The following is a 17940-nucleotide window of genomic DNA, read 5'->3' as shown; positions in this document are numbered from 1 at the left end:
AAGACTTTATAGATGAAAGAACGTGAAGTCTGGGATTTGCCTTAAAACTCTCCAGCAAAATAAAAGAGGCAAGGGAGATCTTGAGTTGCTCATCGCTGATGCTGGGTGAAGGGTAAGTGGAGATTCACTAGGCTCTGATTTTTGTGAATATTAACATTTTTCCATAATAAAAATTTTAAAATAAAGGAAAGAGTGATAAGTCTTCCAAGTGCTGCTGAGCAGAAGAGCAAGATGACGGCTGAGACATGACCCTGAATTTGGCAGGATGGAGGCTGTTGGTGACCTCGATGGTAACAGATTAGGGGTGAGCTTGAAAGCCTGGTTGAAATAGGTTCCCCTTCTCTCAAAGGAGTGGGGAAATGAAAACAGCGAGGAAAGACAACTCTTTGAAGAGTTTTGTTATCAAAAGAAGCAAAGAAACACAGTGGTAGCTGGAGAGGGGAGGGGCAGGGGGAGGGGCAGAGGGAGGGGTGGTTCCTTGTATAAGATGGAGATGTGGGCTGATAGAACGAGGAGGAATACAGGAGAGAGAAGATTACAGGGCTGAGACCTGGAATAGAGGAGAAAGCAACTACTCCCCATACACACATGCGTGCAAGTGCACACACATGCATGCACACACGCACAAGCGGAAGAATGGCCTTTAAGAGGAGTGAAAGTACCCAGGCTTAGGATGGCTCAAGGCACATCAGAGGAGGGTGTTTGGCCTTTCCAAAGCTGGGTCACCCCGGTCACCTGAGCGGGTGTCAAACATTAGGGAGCCGTAGGCCAGGCATGGCCACCTCAGTCTGAGCTGCCATCAGCTTACACAGTGGAGGAGGCTCTCTCTCACTGGAGCCTGCAGAGCTCAGGAAAAATGCTTTTGATGCCACATTGGGAAAAGCATTCCTAACATGTTCCAGACCCGGTGTCTGCAGTCACACAGCCTGGCAGGCCCGGCCATCTGAGCTTAACGAAAATCAGGCCCCAGCTGGGAGCTAGGGAGGCCCTTCTGGCACCAGTGACATTGGTCTTGGCTGAGAAAACCAAAGCCTCAAGGCAAGGGCAGCGGGCCCAGGTACAGCCTCCTCCCACCCCTTGGAGTCTAGGAGCACGTGGGGGTAACCCCAAGCCTGCTCAGATGATGCCCACTCGTAATGCTGCTCCCTCCCCATGCCCCTGGCTGTCTCTCTACCATTGCTGTCTGCCTGCTCCTCCTGACCTCCCCCCACACACACACACACTTACACACTCTCACACCTACTCTTCAACTCCAATGTACACTCCAGGTGAATTCATTTAATCGCCTTAAAAAGCCTGCCCTGGGATTGGCACCTACCCCTCCAAGGAGGATCTAGAAGCTTTCCTCAGAGACCCTACAAGTCTTTGGTGCCCTTTGCTGCTGTCCTGGCACTTGGCCCATTCCTATCCCCGGCCTCACCTTGTCCATCAGCAGGTAGGCTCCCAGACCCCTGACCAATGAACTGCTTCAGACTCTGGAATAGTGTGTCATACGCAACCAACCCCCTAAATGTATAATGGTACAAACACAATAGAAGTTTATGTCTCTTTCTTGTAAAATTGAAAATGGGTCAGTCCCTGCTCTGCATGCTGGAGAAGTGCCCGGCCACCCACCACCCCAGGCACTTCTGATTAGTGGGTGCTCTCCTCCACGCAGTGATTCAGGGACCAGGCTCCTTCCACCCTGTGGCTCTGCCACATTCAACACATCGTCCTCAGGACCACTGTGAGATCTGCATCAAGCCAGGAAAGGATGACGAAGCACAGAGGAGCATGCAGGAGTTTTAGGGGGCCAGGTCTGAAAGTGGCACATACATCCACACATTCCATTGGCGCCAGAACTTGGTCACATGCCCCATCTAATTGCAAGGGAGTCTGGGAAATGTAGTCCAGCTGTGTGCCCAGGAGGAAGAGAAACTGAGTTTGGTGCCCTGCCAGCCAGTTTCCACCAGAGACCCCCCAAGCTCCATCTCCACCACTGGCTTCCTCAGCCCTCTCCCTTCTTTTCCACCCACTCTGGCCCTGGCCCTCCTGACCCCATCCTCCTGTCTTGCCCTAGATCCACCGCCCTGCAGCTTTATCTGGCCACAAGCTGACACCCAAGAAAAGACCACTCTTGGAGGTCAGAGAGGCACACAGAACAGGTTTATTCCTCAGGAGTTTATACAACCACAGCACAGAGCAAAAGATAAAACTGCAGATGGCTCAGGGTGAGGGCAGAGGGCTTCTCCAGCTGCTTTCTCGTCTAACCAGCAGCCTAAGTACAGGCACACACTGGGTGTTATACAGTCAGGCACCACATAACGACATTTTGGCCAACAACAGACTGCATATATGATGGTTCCATATGCTTAGTACCATATAGCCTAGGTGTGTAGTAGGCTATACCATCTAGGTTTGTGAAATACACTCTATGGCATTCGCACAGTGACGAAATCGCCTAATGACGCATTTCTCACAACATATCCCCGTCGTTCAGTGACACTATATACGGGGAGCTGTGGACCTGCAGTTGGTGTGGCCAGAGGCAGAAAGGAGGGTCAGGGAGATAAGATCCAGGCCCTGCTGGAGTGGGGTGGTGAGGAAGAGCCACCGAACTCAGGTCTCGTTGGAATGAAGCCACCCCTCCCTCCTTGCCCTTCCCCAGCGCCACCCCACCCTGGCTCCTACAGAGCGATAATAAGGGAGCTCCCACCAGAAGTGCTGAATGAGGGAAGGGAGACACCACAAAAGAAAAACTACTCTGTCAGGGGGCTTCTAAGTAAGGCCCCTGAGACTCAGATGACTCCCATCACAGATCCAGGTCCCTCTCCTTCCTCAGCCGTTCCCTGAGCCTCTGATTCCACCAGGAAGGCTCAAGCTGTCCCTCCTCTTTCCTTGTGAGAAGCAAAGGCCCCTGGGAGGGAAAGGCATTGAAGGCAGGCAAGATGGGAGGTGCCTGATGCTCAGCCATCAACTGCCCACCTTGGCCCAGGCTCACCTGAGAAGGGTGGCTGACAGCAGAGCCCCTTCTCTCAAAGCCCTATCCCTTCCCGGCCCTGTGCCACTGCTGCACCAAACGCTGCTCCTCCTCATGGTGGAGAAGGGGATGTTAGAGAGCAAGAAGCGTTTTGGGGGTGTGGGGAAATCCAGAAGCCCCTTCCTGAAGGAAAACCCACTCCTGTCTGCAGCTGGGGGTGGAGGGGACTGAGACCCAGCCCTGCTCCTTCACCTCTCCAGTACAGCCAAGGGGACAAGGACCAAGATGCAGGCAGGCCTAGGGGAGCCTGGGCTACTACAGACACAGATAAACAGACACAGAGAGACGGGGGCTGTGAGGTGGAAACTGCTGGGCAGAGGCCGCCTCTTACTCGCCATCCCAGCCTTGACTCATGGCCTGTACCACGGCCCCATAGAGCTGGCTCCAGGCGGCCCGCGTGGCTGGTGTGAAGGCGGGGCCCAGGCACTTCTCCAGCATGTAGAGCAGGGACTCACCCACCGTCTGCAGAGGCAAGGGGCACCTTGTCATTCCCAAGGGCAAAACAGCATCGCTCCATCCCACAGGTGAGAACACTGAGGCCTGGGGCTGATAAGGACTCCTGGGCTTTCTTCTCTCCTCTGCAGGGTCCACGCTTCCTGAACAGGATTCTGCCCCCATCCTTGGGTACCATACTGTGCCCACCCTTCCCCTTAACTGGGTGGCTTTATAGTGAACAGAGCATTTCACTCCACTCCTAGCCTTTCGATCACTCCATGAGAGGGGCCGAGGCATTGCCTCTGACCCCCAGCTCAGATCAAGCAAAGTCTTGCCCCCAGCCTCAGTTTCCTCCTCTGCAAAGCAGCAATCATGGTGTTAGGAGCCCGGGCTCTGCAACCAGATGGACCTGACTTCACTTTCTGACTTCACCATTTATGAGCTGTGTGACCTTGAGCAAGTTATGTAACCTGTCTGAGCCTCAGCTGCTTCATCAGTAAAACAGGCAAAGTAAAAGTTCCAACTCATCAGATTGTTGGGATGCTTAAATGAGATCTCTATAAAAAGCTCTTAGCACAGCATCTGTACACAGTAAGCCTTCAACAATAATAATGGTTCTCATTTGTTATTATTAATTATAATAAAATAGGGTTTATTTATTTCACAAATATTTACTGAATATCCACTAAAGACCAGGCACTGTGCTAGTGCTGGGGATGGAGAGGACAATAAGACAAACTCGGTCCCTTGCTCAAGGTGCTTACCATCTGGCAAGGTGACTGGCCTATGTGGCAGACTGTCACGTCAGTGGCCCCCAGTGAACCTCACCTCAAGGGTTCACGCCCTTGAGCAGGGTCCTCCCACCTAGACACTGGGCTCATCTGTGCGACTCTGGCCAATGGGGCGTTAGCAAGAGTGATGCCAGCAGAGGCTGGATAAGCACTGGCACTTGGAGACTTGTCCTCTTGGAACTCAGCTGCCACTCTGTAAAGAAGCTCGGCTACACCACTGAATGACAAGAGGCCACACGGAGAGAGATCCCACAGGAAGACAGGTCATCTTGGACCCAGCCCCAGCCGAGCTCCCAGCTGAATGCAGTGCATGAGTGACTCCAGCCATACCATGTGGAACAGAAGAACCGCCCTGCTGAGCCCAGAGGAATCACAAGTCATTGTTTTAAGCCGGTTTGTTTGGGTATGGTTATATACACAGCAATAGAAAACTGAGCAGACCAGCTAATCCTAAAGGCTCCTTAAATTTCTATGGTTTGGAGAAATTTGGAGACTCAGAAAGGTCAAGGCAGTGCCAGGGTCACACAGCAGGTAAGTAACAGGTGCAGGCCCCGAGCCCTGGTCATTTGAGAGTGTGGGAATGGGAAAAGAGAACAGGTGGAAGGGGAGGACTGGGAGAGAGAGGCAGTCTCATGTCAGGGGCTCCAGAGAGAGGAAGAGCCCCTTTACCCACCGAGAAGGAGCTGAGCTTCACGCCCACCGCACGGTGCTTCCTGCCCAGGCCAGCAAGGTACTCCTCCAGCGAGGACAGGTCCTCCACATTGGTCACTGCAGCATCAATCACCAGCATCACCTGCCAAGGCCAAGGCAGCAGTGAAACAGAGGCCAGAGCAACCCCCCGGAACCTGAGGACCCCAACCAGAAGTCAGAGGTCACCAGGACCCTCAGTTTTCCAGGATCAGAAACACAAGGCAACCTGTGTTGGCACCAGTAGGCGCCACACATGTGGTGGCCAAACTACCAATGTTACACTGTGAAAGAAGCCCCTCTCCTCTGAGGGCTCAAAGCCCTAAACGTGCCTGCTGGACACTGTTGTCTGCCTGGGATGAGGGGAAACTGAGGCCCTGTGAGAGTCACGAGCCTCTAAGAAAATCCCAGCTTGGTTTTCATAGGGAAATGACCCCTAGTGGATCAGTGCCAACACCACCTACAGGAGCCAGGGGATGAGGCTGAGGACAACGACAGTGCTGGGACCAGCTGGCAGAGCACAGGAGGGGAGAGGGCTGACTGGTGCCCCCGACTGGGCCCGGCTCGGTGCAGAGGGAAAGGAGCAGATGCCCCCGACGTGGGGAGCCGAAGGAGGGGAGTAACACCAGGCCTGGGGCAGAAGTAATTTCCCCTCTCCCGAGGCCCTCGTTCTCTCCCAGGAAGGCGCCCTCCTGGATCCCAGAGGCCCCCTGGGCTCCGACTTCCCCTCACCTTCCTGATGTGGTCCAGGAACTCGGGAGAAGAGAGGCAGTCCTCTGGGCTGGAGAACTGGCGGCAGTTGTACTGGAAGAGGGGCAGCAGGTCGGGCTCCAGGTCAAACAGCCTGCGGGGAGAGGCCCAGGTGTCAGCCCCTGCAGGCCCCGCCGGCCCCATCAGCCCTGGCTTCCAGCAGTGGGGTGGGGCTGGGCCACTACAGCACACCCTCCAACCTGGCACTGACCCCTCTGCCAGCTTTGTTGGCGCCCCCTTCTCGCCTCTTCTGCAGGCTCTGAGGGGCATCCGGGAAAGAGCAATGTGTCCCCAGGCCTCTCACAGGACCTGGCATATAGTAGCCTTCCATAAACAGTTGAGGGGTGTGGACTGGGACAGGAAGGGGTCCTCAAACAGGAAGCCTGGGGTTACACTGTGGGGAGAGGAAAACACTTCTCTCTCTCTCTGTCTCTCTTTCTCTCCCCACCCCCCACTCTCTCCCCACCCCTCCCCCTCTTGAGTCAGAACCTCCCAGTCTCATCATGTCTAAGGGGGCTCCAGCCAGTGATGATAATAATATTAAGAACTCCCTACACTTAACTGAGCATTGAGTACTTTACACGTGGTGAACTCGTGTATTCCTCACAGGGGGTACACTGTGGGATCCTAAGCAGTGGGTACAACTGTCATCACAATTTTATAGAGGAGGAAACAGAAGCCCAGAGAAGTTAAGTAACTTGCCTAAGGTCACACAGCTTGGGAGTAGCAGAGCCTCAGAGGGTGCCTGAGAAAACAGTGGGCTTGGGGAGAACCTGGAGGCACAAGCAGAAGCCCTCAGCCACCTCTGGGAGGGCTCATTGGGTTTTTGTGTAACTGGGAATTTATTCCTCTTTTGTTTGGGGGGAGGTTTTGCAAAAGGTTCCTCAGAAGTTCTGGGCTGGCTTAGGGAGTCAAGGCTCCGGAAAAACCATGGTGAAAGGGAGTGCTGCCTCTTTGTGAAGGCAGAGGGGTTACCCAGAGACCCTCAGCTAAGGTTGAAGACTGGCCTCCCCTTCCCCCTTGGGGTCTGCGCACCCCCTACCCCCTCTCCCCTGGGGCCAGACTTGGGTGCCTGTCCTCCCTTCCCTGGCAGTTCTCTGATTCTAGCCTGGTCCTTTCCTGGAAAAGGCTTCTCCTCCTGTTGGTTGCTGGAAGCGCACACTCCTGGGGCCCGGACCCCGGCCCCGCCAGGCGCCCGGCACCCTCCCTGCATGGGCCCTCGGGGCATCTCAGTCTCCCTGTACTGACAGCGGGGGGACACCCCTGCAGTCAACACCCCAGGAACAAACACACAGGAGGCATAGAGTCGGGGAGAGGGCGCAGTGGGGACCGCATCCGCTAGCCCGAGTGTAAGGAGTTCCGGCGGAGAGGACCCCCGCCCGCCCCCAGTGAGCCGGCTTGGGAGAGGGATGTGCAGTGCTGGCTCGCAGGACGCGCTCACCGCCCGGGGAAGAGAAGAAGGGGCTGCGCCACTCGTCGCCGGCCCCGCTCCTCTGGCGCACATCTGGAGGCGCCCCAGAGCCAAGGCAGCGGGTCAGTTTTCCCTCCTCTGGTGCTGGTCCAGCCGCCTGGAACCCATTCATACCGAGGCACCCCGCCTCCCGCACCCCGGGGCCCTCGGGCCGACCTCACCTGGCGAACAGGACGGTGCCATGCTCCAGCGGGCTGCGGCTTACCGCCCGCCAGCTCTCCCGGATCAGCTCGGGCTCGGGGCGCTCCATGCTCGCCCGGGAACGCAGGGCGCAGAGCTGGGACCCTCGGGGCGCGGGCACCGTCACCGCACGTGGCGCGCCATCTCCGCGGCGACGCGGGCCACTCCGCACCCCCTACGGCCCGCGCGCCTCGGCGGGGCGGGGTCCGGCAACCGCTCCTTCCCCGCCCTAGGTGGAGGCTCCCCCGCCTTGCGGGCCCTGCTGGCGCTTCCGAGGGACCCCACTCCGGCCGCTGCGCCCCGCGGCTTCGAGAGCGCCCCTCCCCGCGCCGCCCTGGCTGGGGCGCTTTAAAGCAACCGCGACCCCCGCCCCCTTCCGGTCCATCAAGCCGCGCACCTCTGGGCAACCGGCTCTGGCCAGGGACGACCTGGTGGCATGGAAAATGCCCGGGCTTCAGAGCTTAACAGAAATCGTCGAGCCTCTCCGGGCCTGTTTCTCATGCGGAAACTGGTGGTAATTTTACCATTTACAAGTTAGGGCGCCGTGTTGAATTTGATCGCCTCAGGTAGGCTCTGCAGGCCCACCTCTCCACAAAGCCCACTCAAACACCGCCTGGAGGCATTTGAGTTTGCCACCCCCTTGGCACACGGTCTGCTTCCTTCTGCCCCGTGGGCTGATCTGGGGATGCCAGGGCGCCTACCTGTGTGACTAGGCTGAGGTTGAGGGACCCTCTGCTCTAGCTCTGGCTCTGACTGAGGCACCCTGCACGTTGGGCGCCACCCTGGCTCTCAGCCTTAGGGACAGGGCCAAGACGGCAGCCATTTCCAGCCTGGCCTGGGTTCTCTTGAGACTCCATCTTTAGAAATCTGTGAGCTCCATTCTAACCCCAATCTGCTTGGCCAGGGTGGGGTCCAGGTGCAGCAGCTATGAGCATTGTACTACCTGGACACTGACGGAGTTGTGGCCGAACATTCCACCATTCCACGATTTTTAATAGACTCTTTAACAAGTTTAAATTGAAGTTCTGGTAACAGAATCTCATGCTTGCCATTCAGGGTGTGAAGTTGGTCACCTGTCAATTCCACTTAAACCTTTCTGTTTCAAGCATGAAAGTTCCCCAGGCCCCAGCCCAGTTCTGGTGGGCAGGTTTTGAAGAGCAAAACCCTCCTTTATCTTTCATTATTTCACGTCTCTGAGCCTGTCTCCTCTCAGTCTGCCCACTTGTCTCTCTCCAGTTCCTCAGCTGTACAGTAAGGAGGTTGGGTAGCAAGGTCTCTAGGGGGCCTTTCAGTCCACCTCCTATGGTTCCATGAATACAAGGTGAGTGTTCCAGGGCCACTGGTGATGGACAGGCTGAGGCTCCACGCCTAACCCTGTGCTAGGCATGGAGTGCTGAGTCCTTGCCTTCTAGCACTCCTTCTGGCCCTGAGTCAGGACTGAGGGTCTCAGCAGAACTCTTCTTTCCTGCTCACAGCCAAGCCTGATGAAACCCTCTAGCTGCTCTCCCTTGTCCAAGGACTCAGGAGTTTGGAGTACATCCTATTCCTCTCTTCCCCATCTCCCCACATATCTCTGGGGTCTCTGGGCTGGAGCAGGAGAGAAAGACTGTGAGGCAGCCTGGCTTGTGTCCTAAAGAGTCTGCGAGATCCCCAAGTAAGAGCATGAAGGGACTAAGGGCTGAAGGAAGAAGGTGGCCAGGGTACTTGAGGACTAGACTTCCAGTTTGGCATCCTGGGCCCTGCAGCCAGGTCAGCAGGTCATGGGGGGATGGTGGGGAGGCGACATATGTCTCCGGTGACCTCTACCTTTCAGTGCCCAGGTGCCTGATGCTCTGTGCAGGCCACCTGACTCGTCTAAGGCTTCCCACTCCACCCAGGTTGCCCTTCCTGGCATCAGTCTACACTCGGGACCCGTCTTGCCTCCTTTCTCCTTTGGACAGGGTCTGGGGTCTGATAAGTTAACGGGAGTTAATGGCCTCAGCTAGTAAGTGGTGGAGTCAGCACTCACTCAGCACTTCTAGAGCCAGCAGGAGGCCAGAGGAGAGAGCTAAGTGTACTCTAATCTCTGCTCCCCTTGGAGAAAAGGCCTGAGACTCTGGCTGGGCCTAAGCACTCAGGGTGGTGTATTCCAACCAGGAGACGGAGGGTCTGATTCCACATTTGAGAGGCTGGGGAAAGTCACAGGAGCTCCCCTCCCTGCCTGGCATCTGCCCGAGACTTGGGCAGGAGGTTCTAATCAAGGGGAGAGTTCAAGTACTGTTCTAGAGCCAGTGCCGTCACTGAGGTCGATTTCTCGTCAACAGTAATCCAGAGCTAGCACGTACTGAGCATTCTTGTCCAGGCCCTGTGCAAGGTACTTTGCACCATTAACTCTTTTCACCCTCACAATAACTATGAAGTAGGTACTATTTATTGTTTTACTGTTGAGGAAACAGAGGCAGAGAGGTTAAGTAACTAGCTCAAGGTCACATAGTTAATAAACGTTGGGGCCAGGATTTGACCTCAGGTTTCACTCTGTCCCATCCTCTAGGCCTCCATGCTCCACTGCCTCCCTCATTTTAATGAGGGGCTGTGACCAAGAGCTGCCTCCACAGTTCAAAGCCAATGTCACTGGGCCTAGGTCAATGGCAGGCTCTTAGATGGCTTGTGAGAGCCAAATGTGAGCATCTCTCAGTGACATCAGGTTGGTAGCCTGAAATAGGCCATGGTAGGAGTATTGACACCATGGAAATTGGAAAAATGCCACAAATCAGGGCTTTTTCCTCAGAAAACTGGTCTAGGTGCACCAGGAAACACCGGGCGCTAGATGAGCTGTCCATGCGTTAAGCAGAATGTACAAAGGAACATACTAAACCTGGACACCTCTGAACCGAGTCCACGCCTTCTCCCCAGGGGACCCAGAGCTGCCAGGTTGTTCTGGGAAGGTGCTTCTAGTCCCAGGACCCGGCTGGAGATGCAGAAAAAGCCCAACTTGGCGCCTAGTCCTGGCTCTACTATTTATTGATCGTGGGACCTCAGGCAAGCAATTGAATCTCTCATGGGTAGAACAAGGACAAAAACAGCCCCGACTTCACAGGGTCTTTATGAGGATGAAGTGTCACAGATGTGTCGGGACTTGGTAAACTAAGCTGCGCTAGTCAAGAAGTGTCTGGTCCTTCTCTAACCTGCCTGTCCTAGGCATTTTCCACCTCCTGAAGATCTGCATGCCCTCCCCTTCCCTGACTCCAGCTACTCTGCGTCCTAAGGGGGACAGGAGTCAGGGAGCCCAGAAGACCCCCAATTTCACAGTGCAGTGCTACTTCTCTCCTCCCCCACCTACTGTCCAACACAAGTCAGCTCTTGCCCCCTTCGGACCTAAACGTGACTCCTGATAACAGAAGACCCCTGTCAAGATGGGAGTCTTGGGGAAGCAGAATGGAAGTTGCTACAATTCTGGGCTATTCAGCTGTCTCAGAAGTGGACAACTGTTATCTTTCACTCCTTTCTATACTTGTGTGGGCAGGTTAAAAGAGAAAAAATAAGGTCCAGCTTCCTACTTATTTTGGAATAAGTTTAAGAAAATCAAAATAATAACCAACATTACTCAAGTAACCTTGTAGGTGAGAGGGCCCAAATGCCCTCTGGGTCATCAGGCTCACCTTCGCAGCCCAGGGCCTCTGCTGGAATTAGAATGGCCTCAGACTTGAGACACAATGGAATGGTTCTTGTAGTCAAAACATTCTTCTCTTCCTTCTGGGAGCCAGAGGGCAAGTCAGATTCAATTAAGTACAACAAGAACAACATAGCATTGAAAATAAGAGCTATTTATTACAAATTATCCTCTGATTATCCGTGGAAAAAAATTTTTAATATAAAATGTGGCACAAGAAGCTGGCTGGAGGTTGGGCTAACAGAAGTCTTCTTCCTCCACCAACAAGTTTGTGGGGCATGTCACATTTCTGCCAATTCCTGGGGGCTGGAGTCCATATTTGGAGCACCACTCTGCCAGCCCCTCTCCGCAGCATCTTCCAACAACAGAACCTGGGCACTTGAAGCTGCATCAACCCACGTGGCCTTGTCCCCAGAGAAGTATCTGCCAGTCTGGGCAAGGAGGTAGAGGAGGGAGTGGGCAGACAATTCTCCCATCCTTGGAGAGCAGTGGAAGGGACAGAGGAACCCTTTGTCCCCAGTGTGGCCAGATCAGGAGGGACGGACGGGCAGAAACTGGCTGAGCTTTCTCCTTCCTCCCCCTCACTCCGAGTGGCTGCCCCTTTAGCTCCTTCAGAGCTCCTCCCTTCCAACAAGATCCCATTAGGAAATAAGAAGGCACAAGGGATCGTCAGCCACCTCCTGGTTGTCATCGTGGGCCACTGTTCTCAGCTAAGAGCCAAGCACAGATTCCTGCATGCTACCTCCAGGAGAGCCCACCCAGATGGCTTCCCCCACCCAGCTCAGAAGAAACCAACTCTGCCTGTGGGGAGGAGGGGAGGGAGATTGGTGGGGTGAAAGGGGTGAGCAGAGGTTCTCCATCCCTGCTCTCCTTCCCTTCCAGAAATGCAATTAAGCAAGCAGCCCAGACTCAGCACACAGGCAGCGCTTCCTGCTGGGGGAAGTCAAAAGGGCTGTAGCCCTGGAAGAGGGAGGTCATCAGGCCCCAGATCTAATTTAACAAACCTGCCTTGCTTTTGACATTGCTGCATTTCCTCTATTAACATTAATGATGGTTGGTCTGAACATCCAAGCATGGCCAGAAGCTTCCCTCCCCACCACCCAGTAGGTAGCACAGCCTGTCCCTGGGACCAATTTCCAGTCTCCGTGGCAACCGCCTCCCGAAGCTGCTCTAAAGAGCTCTGACCCTGTCAGAGCTGGTGGGGGCTATAGAGGAGGGAAGATGGAGTGTGGCAGACATTCATCATTAAACCTTGAAGCACCACAGTCCTCTGAGACAAACAAATATTGTCATGCACTGGGAGGAGGGAGGCAAGCTGAGGGGCTGGCTTTGGGTTGGTTTGGGTCTAACCCAAGGGTTTTCTTAATCCCATTCCTTTGGGGAGGAAGCAAAAGGAATAGCTCTGAGCTTCCTGCTTGGGCTTCAAAGTGGTAGAGAGTAGAAGCTGTGATGCATTTCTAGGGTCTTTGGAGAGAAAGAGATTGGTGGAACAGTGACACAGAGAAAGGAAAATAAAATGGCGTAAAATGGGGTGTCAGCAGGGAAGGACTAGAGAAGTAAAAATGGGGAATGCCTAGCGAGTGACAGGAACATCAGCCCAGACTGGCTGGGGCAGTCCACACCCCAGCACCCCACTGGGACCTCAGGCCAGCACCACACACCCCTGCTCTGCCGCACATCTATCTCAAGTGCTAAGAAAGGGGCCCCAAAGGCTCTCCCAGCCATGAGGAGAATGCATCTGTCCTGTCCTCGAGTCAGGCTGGATGTAGAAAGTAAGGGATGGGCAGTGAGAAACCACTTCTGGCATGCAGGGCCCGGGAACACAGAGCAGCCAAGGATAGGACGCCATTCCTCCCACCAACCTCACAGTGTGACATTCTCAGAAAACAAGGAACCAAGGGCTGAGGAGGGCCAACCAAGGGCTGGTGAGTTCTTGGGCTCTGGAGCCCAGTCCTCTGTGCACACTGCAGGCAGGAAGTTCCAGCCACCCGCTGCCACAGAAGAGACTTCCCAGCAGCAGCCACATGGGGAAGCAGCTGGGAGGCCAGCCCTCCCGCTGGCTTTGTTTGTGGGAAGAAGGACAGCACAGCTTTGCCGGTCTGCCCTCTGCTCTGCCCTCAGTGATAGCCCAAGGTGAGGTCAGCGATCTCAGCCCTCTCGGAGGTCAGAGAATTTTTGAGGGATCTTACTTATAAACCAAATCCAGTGTGAAAAAAATACCAGAAAATACTACTGTAGCCCTGGACTATTTCTTCGAGTTTATAACACTCAGCTGTCCACAGTCACGGTCTGTATTTCACAGGTATATGGACAAATGTACCCTCACACTCCCACACACTCACACCCACTCTCTCGCACACTCATCCTTCCTCATGTTGCACATTCAGGGAAACGGTCCTGAGAGAGTTGTCCTCTGCTGCTGAGCCATCCCCAGCAGTGGAACCTCTGCAGACAGAGCCATGGCTCTCTCCAGTGTTGTGTTAAATTCTGGGTATGCTCCCAGAGCTTGGTCCTGGCAGGCAGCAGAACTCCTCAGACTCCTCAAGCATCTTCCTCCACAGCTGGGAGGGTCCAGGGACTGGCTTCACAGCTCGCTGTCCCCAGGAAGTCCCTGGACTCAGGCTGGGGTCCTTGCAGCGGCCTCAAAAGTCCCATGATTCCAGCCACCTTAGTCCTGCCATCGGACTTCGGGGGTCCTGGGCTAGGGGACCAACCATCCCATAAGCCAGAGGATGGAAGAGGTAGAAGCTGTGAGAAAGAAGCCAAAGGGAGGCCGTTGGCATCCCAGGGCCTCAGCAGCGGCAGGGGGCCCTACAGATCTTTGAAATGCAGCTCCTCCTCCTGGAGCTCATCAGATCTTCACCTACCAGACCCATTCCTGTTCACCACCACGTCTGTCTGAGTTTGTCGTTTGGGCACACTGTAGTCTGAGAGCTTAGTAGATGCTGACTTAATGACAACAAAGGAAAGTGCTCTTCCCAAGAGGCCCAGGGGAGAGACCAGTCCAGGGGTCTAGTCACTGGCTGTTTGGCCCAGAGTATTTGTTAAAATGGGGAAGTGCTCTCAGGTCACAGGCTCCACCATTCCCTGTTCACACTTTTATGTTACCTCCCTGGCCCCTAAAGGCCAGTGATTCTCAATAGGGGATCTGCGAGACTGACAAGGTGAGGAGAGGAGAGGCAGCTTCCAAACAACTCCCTCCTTCCAGGTATTCTGAGCCACACCACACCCCCCCACGCTCCTCTACCCACCCTCTCCCTCACCCCACTGAGAGCTGTTTCAGTAGGGAGCCACGGTGACTAAAGAGGGGCACCCTTCCAGGTGTGCTGGGTGATACAAACGCTGGGAAGCATGGGCAAAAGGAAAGAATGCCGAGTTAGCCCTGTGTTTCTCCTATCTGGCTGCACGTTAGGGCCACCAGGGGAGCTTTGAAAACTGTGGCTGATGGGGCCCAAACTGGGCTCAACTGAATCAGAACCTCTGGAGATGGGGCCCAGGCACCAGTATGCTTTTAAAGCACCCCAGGGAAAATGAATAAATAAAATCTTTAAAAAAAAAAGGGCCGGCTCCGTGGCTTAGCGGTTAAGTGCGCGTGATCTGATGCTGGCGGCCCGGGTTCGGATCCCGGGCGCGCCCCGAGGCACCACTTCTCCGTCCAACGCGAGGCCGAGTCCCACGTACAGCAACTAGAAGGATGTGAACCTATGACATGCAACTATCTACTGGGGCTTTGGGGGGAAAAAAAATGAATAAATAAAATCTTTAAAGCACCCCAGGGGATTCTAAAATGCACCCAGGGCTGAGGCATCAGGGTTGGGGGTGGGTGGCAGAAATGCAAGGTGTAGGGGATGCTCACCTGTAGGCAGTTCCCAGGAGCAGGCTCAGAATTCCCACCACGTGTACACCCCTGGCCAGGGAAGATGAGGACAGGCTCCAGGCACAGAGCCGCAGGAGAGTGTCCCACAGAACGCCTGGTGGAAAGAAGAGACACCTAGCGCCAGTCTGTCAGAGGATGACTTCTGCAGATGCAGCAGAAAGGAGCCACCCCAGGTAAGGGGAGCAGAGAGATTCACTCTTAGCACCGCTGCTCCACGATGCCTCTTCCTCCTCCCCCTCCCCCACCCTTATCACTCCAGTCCCGGTGGGCAGCACCGACCTGTCAACATGCTGGAGAAAAGCATGGCTGGGAAGTAATGGTGGAAGTAGAGGATCCGGCCCATCAGGAAAAACGGGAAGTAATGGAGCGTCCAGCCAAGCAGGAGCTGACCGCCTCCTCGCAGCAGGACCTGGGACAGCCCTGGGGCCCAAGCAGCACAGCCCCAGTCAGCAGACAGGGAGGGGAAGAGATCCTGGGGTCTAGTCTAGCTCTGCCCCTTACTTGCTGTGTGACTTGAATGAGCCACATCATCCTATCTGGCCTTCCTTCCCTCATCTGAACCAAGCCAAACAACTGGACAGCAGCTGGCAGAAGAGAGGAGTAACTGGCTTTCGAAAGCCCTGCTCACTCCCCAGCCCGGTTAGGCGTCAGCATCCATGGCAGGGGCGTCAAACACAGCAGGAGGCCTGATGCTGGTGTCTGGACAGAAGGCAGCCCAGCCTCTAAAGAAACCAAAATCCTGCACACCCTACAGATGGCTTCCCCCCTCCCCTCCATCTCCCACATCTTTGCTGCCACACAGCTCTCTGCAGTGGCAGACAGGGCAGAGGCAAGGTCAGAGATGAGGACGGAGGTGGGAGAGAGGGGGGTCCAGAACTATGGCTGTTCAGACAGGGAGCTGCAAGGGCAGAGAGCCTGTGTGAATGTCTTAGATACTGTGGGCCATGGCCTGGCAGCTCAAGTCACCAGGGGCAGCAGAGGATGGGAACCCACAGACCGTGCCCTGGGGGCTCCTCTCTACCCCTTGTACTCTACTAAAGGACAAGGCCATGGAACAAGGAGGGGACAGAAGAGAAAAGAAGGGCAGCTCTACATAGAGCATAGAGGAGAAAAGTGAAGGCTCTGAAGTCAGACTGCTCGGGTTGGAACCTCAGCTCTGTCACTTACTAGTATATGTCCTGGGACAAGTTTCTTAACTTCTCTGTGCCTTTGTTTTGCAATCCATAACATGAGGGTAATAATCCCTACCCTATAGCATTGTTGGGAGGATGTAGTGTTTAACATAGCCCGGGGCATTTGGTGACTGTGAGCTTTAAAAAGCAAAAGAGAAGGGAAAGAGTAGGGGGTGAAGGCAAAGGATGGCCCATCAGCACACAGGGCCCCCTGAGTGCAGACCCCTGGCAGCTGGACGGTCAGGGGAGGGAGACCAAGGACCTGACCTTCAACCTCCGCAGGCAGATGTGCCCCTCTCTGCACAGCTACAGCAATGATGCTCCCTGAGAGCAGGTAGAGGGCAATGCTCAACAGATTCAGCCACCAAACCACCTGCGTGGAAATGAGAACAGGAGGTGAGAGGAAAGCGGCAGCGCTCCACAGGCACAGCTCAAAGGCTCAAGGGCCCAAACCAGGACGCACCGGGCACTCACCGGGTTGCCAAGCAGATACACTCGGAAGTCCGTGTCATTGATTCCTGAGAAGCGCAGGCCCTGTGGAGCAGAGGACACTCTGCTGATCCAGGGCCCAGCTCATCCCAGCCACATGCGTTCCAGGGGGAGGAAGACTGGTTACCTTTCACAGACAGAGAGCCTGGACAGGAGGCTCAGAATGTGCAAGTTCTATGTGAGCTCTCTGGGAAGGCTGGGTCAGAATCCGGGCAGAAAACAGAGCCCCGTCTCTAGCCACCCCATGCTAGGCGAGGCCTCGCCCTGTCACCCCAGCACACCCCATCTCCACCAAGTCTCAACGGTCCCTTTCTTGGCTCCATTTCCCAGGAGGAGCTCTAGCCTTGGGCCCTACCTGATAGTTGATAGGCCAGTGCCAGGGTTTGGATGTAAACTCATTGTCCTTGGGTTTGAGGCCATTGTTCCCCTGCAGGAAAGTGGCAAAGAAAAGCTAGTCAAGGCAGAGATCTGGAGCGCTGACAGAAATATGAGGCACAGGTATGGCTGATATATGGCCAAGTGTCAAGAGAAAACTCCCCTCCTCTCCCTCCCTCACAGGGAAGAATCAGGCACTCATTCTCAGTCGCTGTCCACCTGCTTACAACTGCCTTACTGCTCCCAACAGCAAGCCTCCATGTCCACCAGAGACAGTCCTCTATGCTGGTGAGAAAGAGGAATGAGGCACTGTTGCCCACGAGCACAGAACATAGACCCCTCTTCCAGACCAAGGATAAGGTGTCAAGAGTGCTGGTAGGGGGATATAAAATCAGGGCTGACCTATTTGTTCCCTCGGGAGGCCAATTTCAAAGAGCAAACCAGAAACCCTGATGAGTTCCTGGACTTTGAAAAAGTTACTTTAGCCTAGTGTTTCTCAACTTTTTTTTCATTATTGCCTCCCCAAGACTTTTTAGACTTTTTTTTCCTAAATGCCTCCCATGACATTTTAATACCATAGCTATACTGTCAATCTGTTGATATACTGTATGAATATCTATACTTTACACATTAAAAAGTTAAGAGGTTTTCTGCCCTCCAAGAACACATTTTACCCACTGAGAGTGATATCATGCAGGTGATAATGTACATTTTAGCCTGAAGGAGCCAGACTCAGCCCCTTTAATCCAGTAGCCAAGAAAATGCAACAACATGTTTCTACACAGCAAAATCAGGCCTTTGCTAAAATAAGAAGGATCAGGATAGGATACCAACCACCAGGCAGGCCTGGTGTCATTTCATTATCAAGACAACCTGAGAAGGCATCTCCTGAGAAGAGGAGTAAGGTGCTCTGAGGTAGATGGAGGATTCTGCACCTTGGCACTGTCGACATTTTGGGCTGGAGAAGGCTTTGGTGTGGGGCTGTCTTGTATAGTCTAGGACGTTCAGCATCCATGGCCTCTACTCACTAGATGCCAGAAGCACC

At 54.5% G+C, this 17940-nt stretch overlaps 2 protein-coding genes across 3 annotated transcripts in view; both read right to left on the bottom strand.

Moving 5' to 3' along the window:
* Positions 1 to 2808: 2808 nt before the first annotated feature.
* Positions 2809 to 7578, bottom strand: NGB (neuroglobin). Its single transcript, XM_004426395.3, has 4 exons — positions 7315 to 7578; positions 5665 to 5776; positions 4919 to 5038; positions 2809 to 3481 (listed from the first exon to the last, which is right to left on the bottom strand). Exons 1-4 carry the CDS (start codon positions 7401 to 7403, stop codon positions 3347 to 3349), a joined length of 456 nt encoding a protein of 151 aa, XP_004426452.1. The 5' UTR covers positions 7404 to 7578; the 3' UTR covers positions 2809 to 3346.
* A 3542-nt stretch (positions 7579 to 11120) lies between these two features.
* The window catches only part of POMT2 (protein O-mannosyltransferase 2), a 43364-nt gene continuing 36544 nt past the window's right edge, over positions 11121 to 17940 (bottom strand). For both annotated transcript variants that reach the window (XM_004426396.3, XM_087448138.1), the window contains 6 exons: positions 16876 to 16947; positions 16506 to 16565; positions 16299 to 16404; positions 15139 to 15279; positions 14839 to 14953; positions 11121 to 13730 (listed from right to left, as the gene is read on the bottom strand). In XM_004426396.3, the coding sequence (XP_004426453.1) occupies positions 13625 to 13730; positions 14839 to 14953; positions 15139 to 15279; positions 16299 to 16404; positions 16506 to 16565; positions 16876 to 16947 (600 nt within the window). In that variant the 3' untranslated portion in view covers positions 11121 to 13624. The remainder of the gene's footprint in view (positions 13731 to 14838; positions 14954 to 15138; positions 15280 to 16298; positions 16405 to 16505; positions 16566 to 16875; positions 16948 to 17940) is intronic.

Source organism: Ceratotherium simum, chromosome 24 (assembly GCF_057802395.1).
Source record: "Ceratotherium simum simum isolate JZ-2026a chromosome 24, ASM5780239v1, whole genome shotgun sequence".
NCBI classification, from domain to species: domain Eukaryota; kingdom Metazoa; phylum Chordata; class Mammalia; order Perissodactyla; family Rhinocerotidae; genus Ceratotherium; species Ceratotherium simum.
The sequence above is the reverse complement of the archived record's forward strand: the minus strand, read 5'-3'. Positions and strand labels throughout refer to the sequence as shown.

Bases quoted from the DNA above. Each gene is read 5' to 3' on its own strand.
- NGB (XM_004426395.3), bottom strand. From the start codon at position 7,403: ATGGAGCGCCCCGAGCCCGAGCTGATCCGGGAGAGCTGGCGGGCGGTA. The intron at 5,777-7,314 runs GTGAGGTCGGCC...CTCTCCCCGCAG, and splicing joins GGCACCGTCCTGTTCGCCAG to GCTGTTTGACCTGGAGCCCG. The intron at 3,482-4,918 runs GTGGGTAAAGGG...TTGCCTCTGCAG, and splicing joins TGAAGCTCAGCTCCTTCTCG to ACGGTGGGTGAGTCCCTGCT.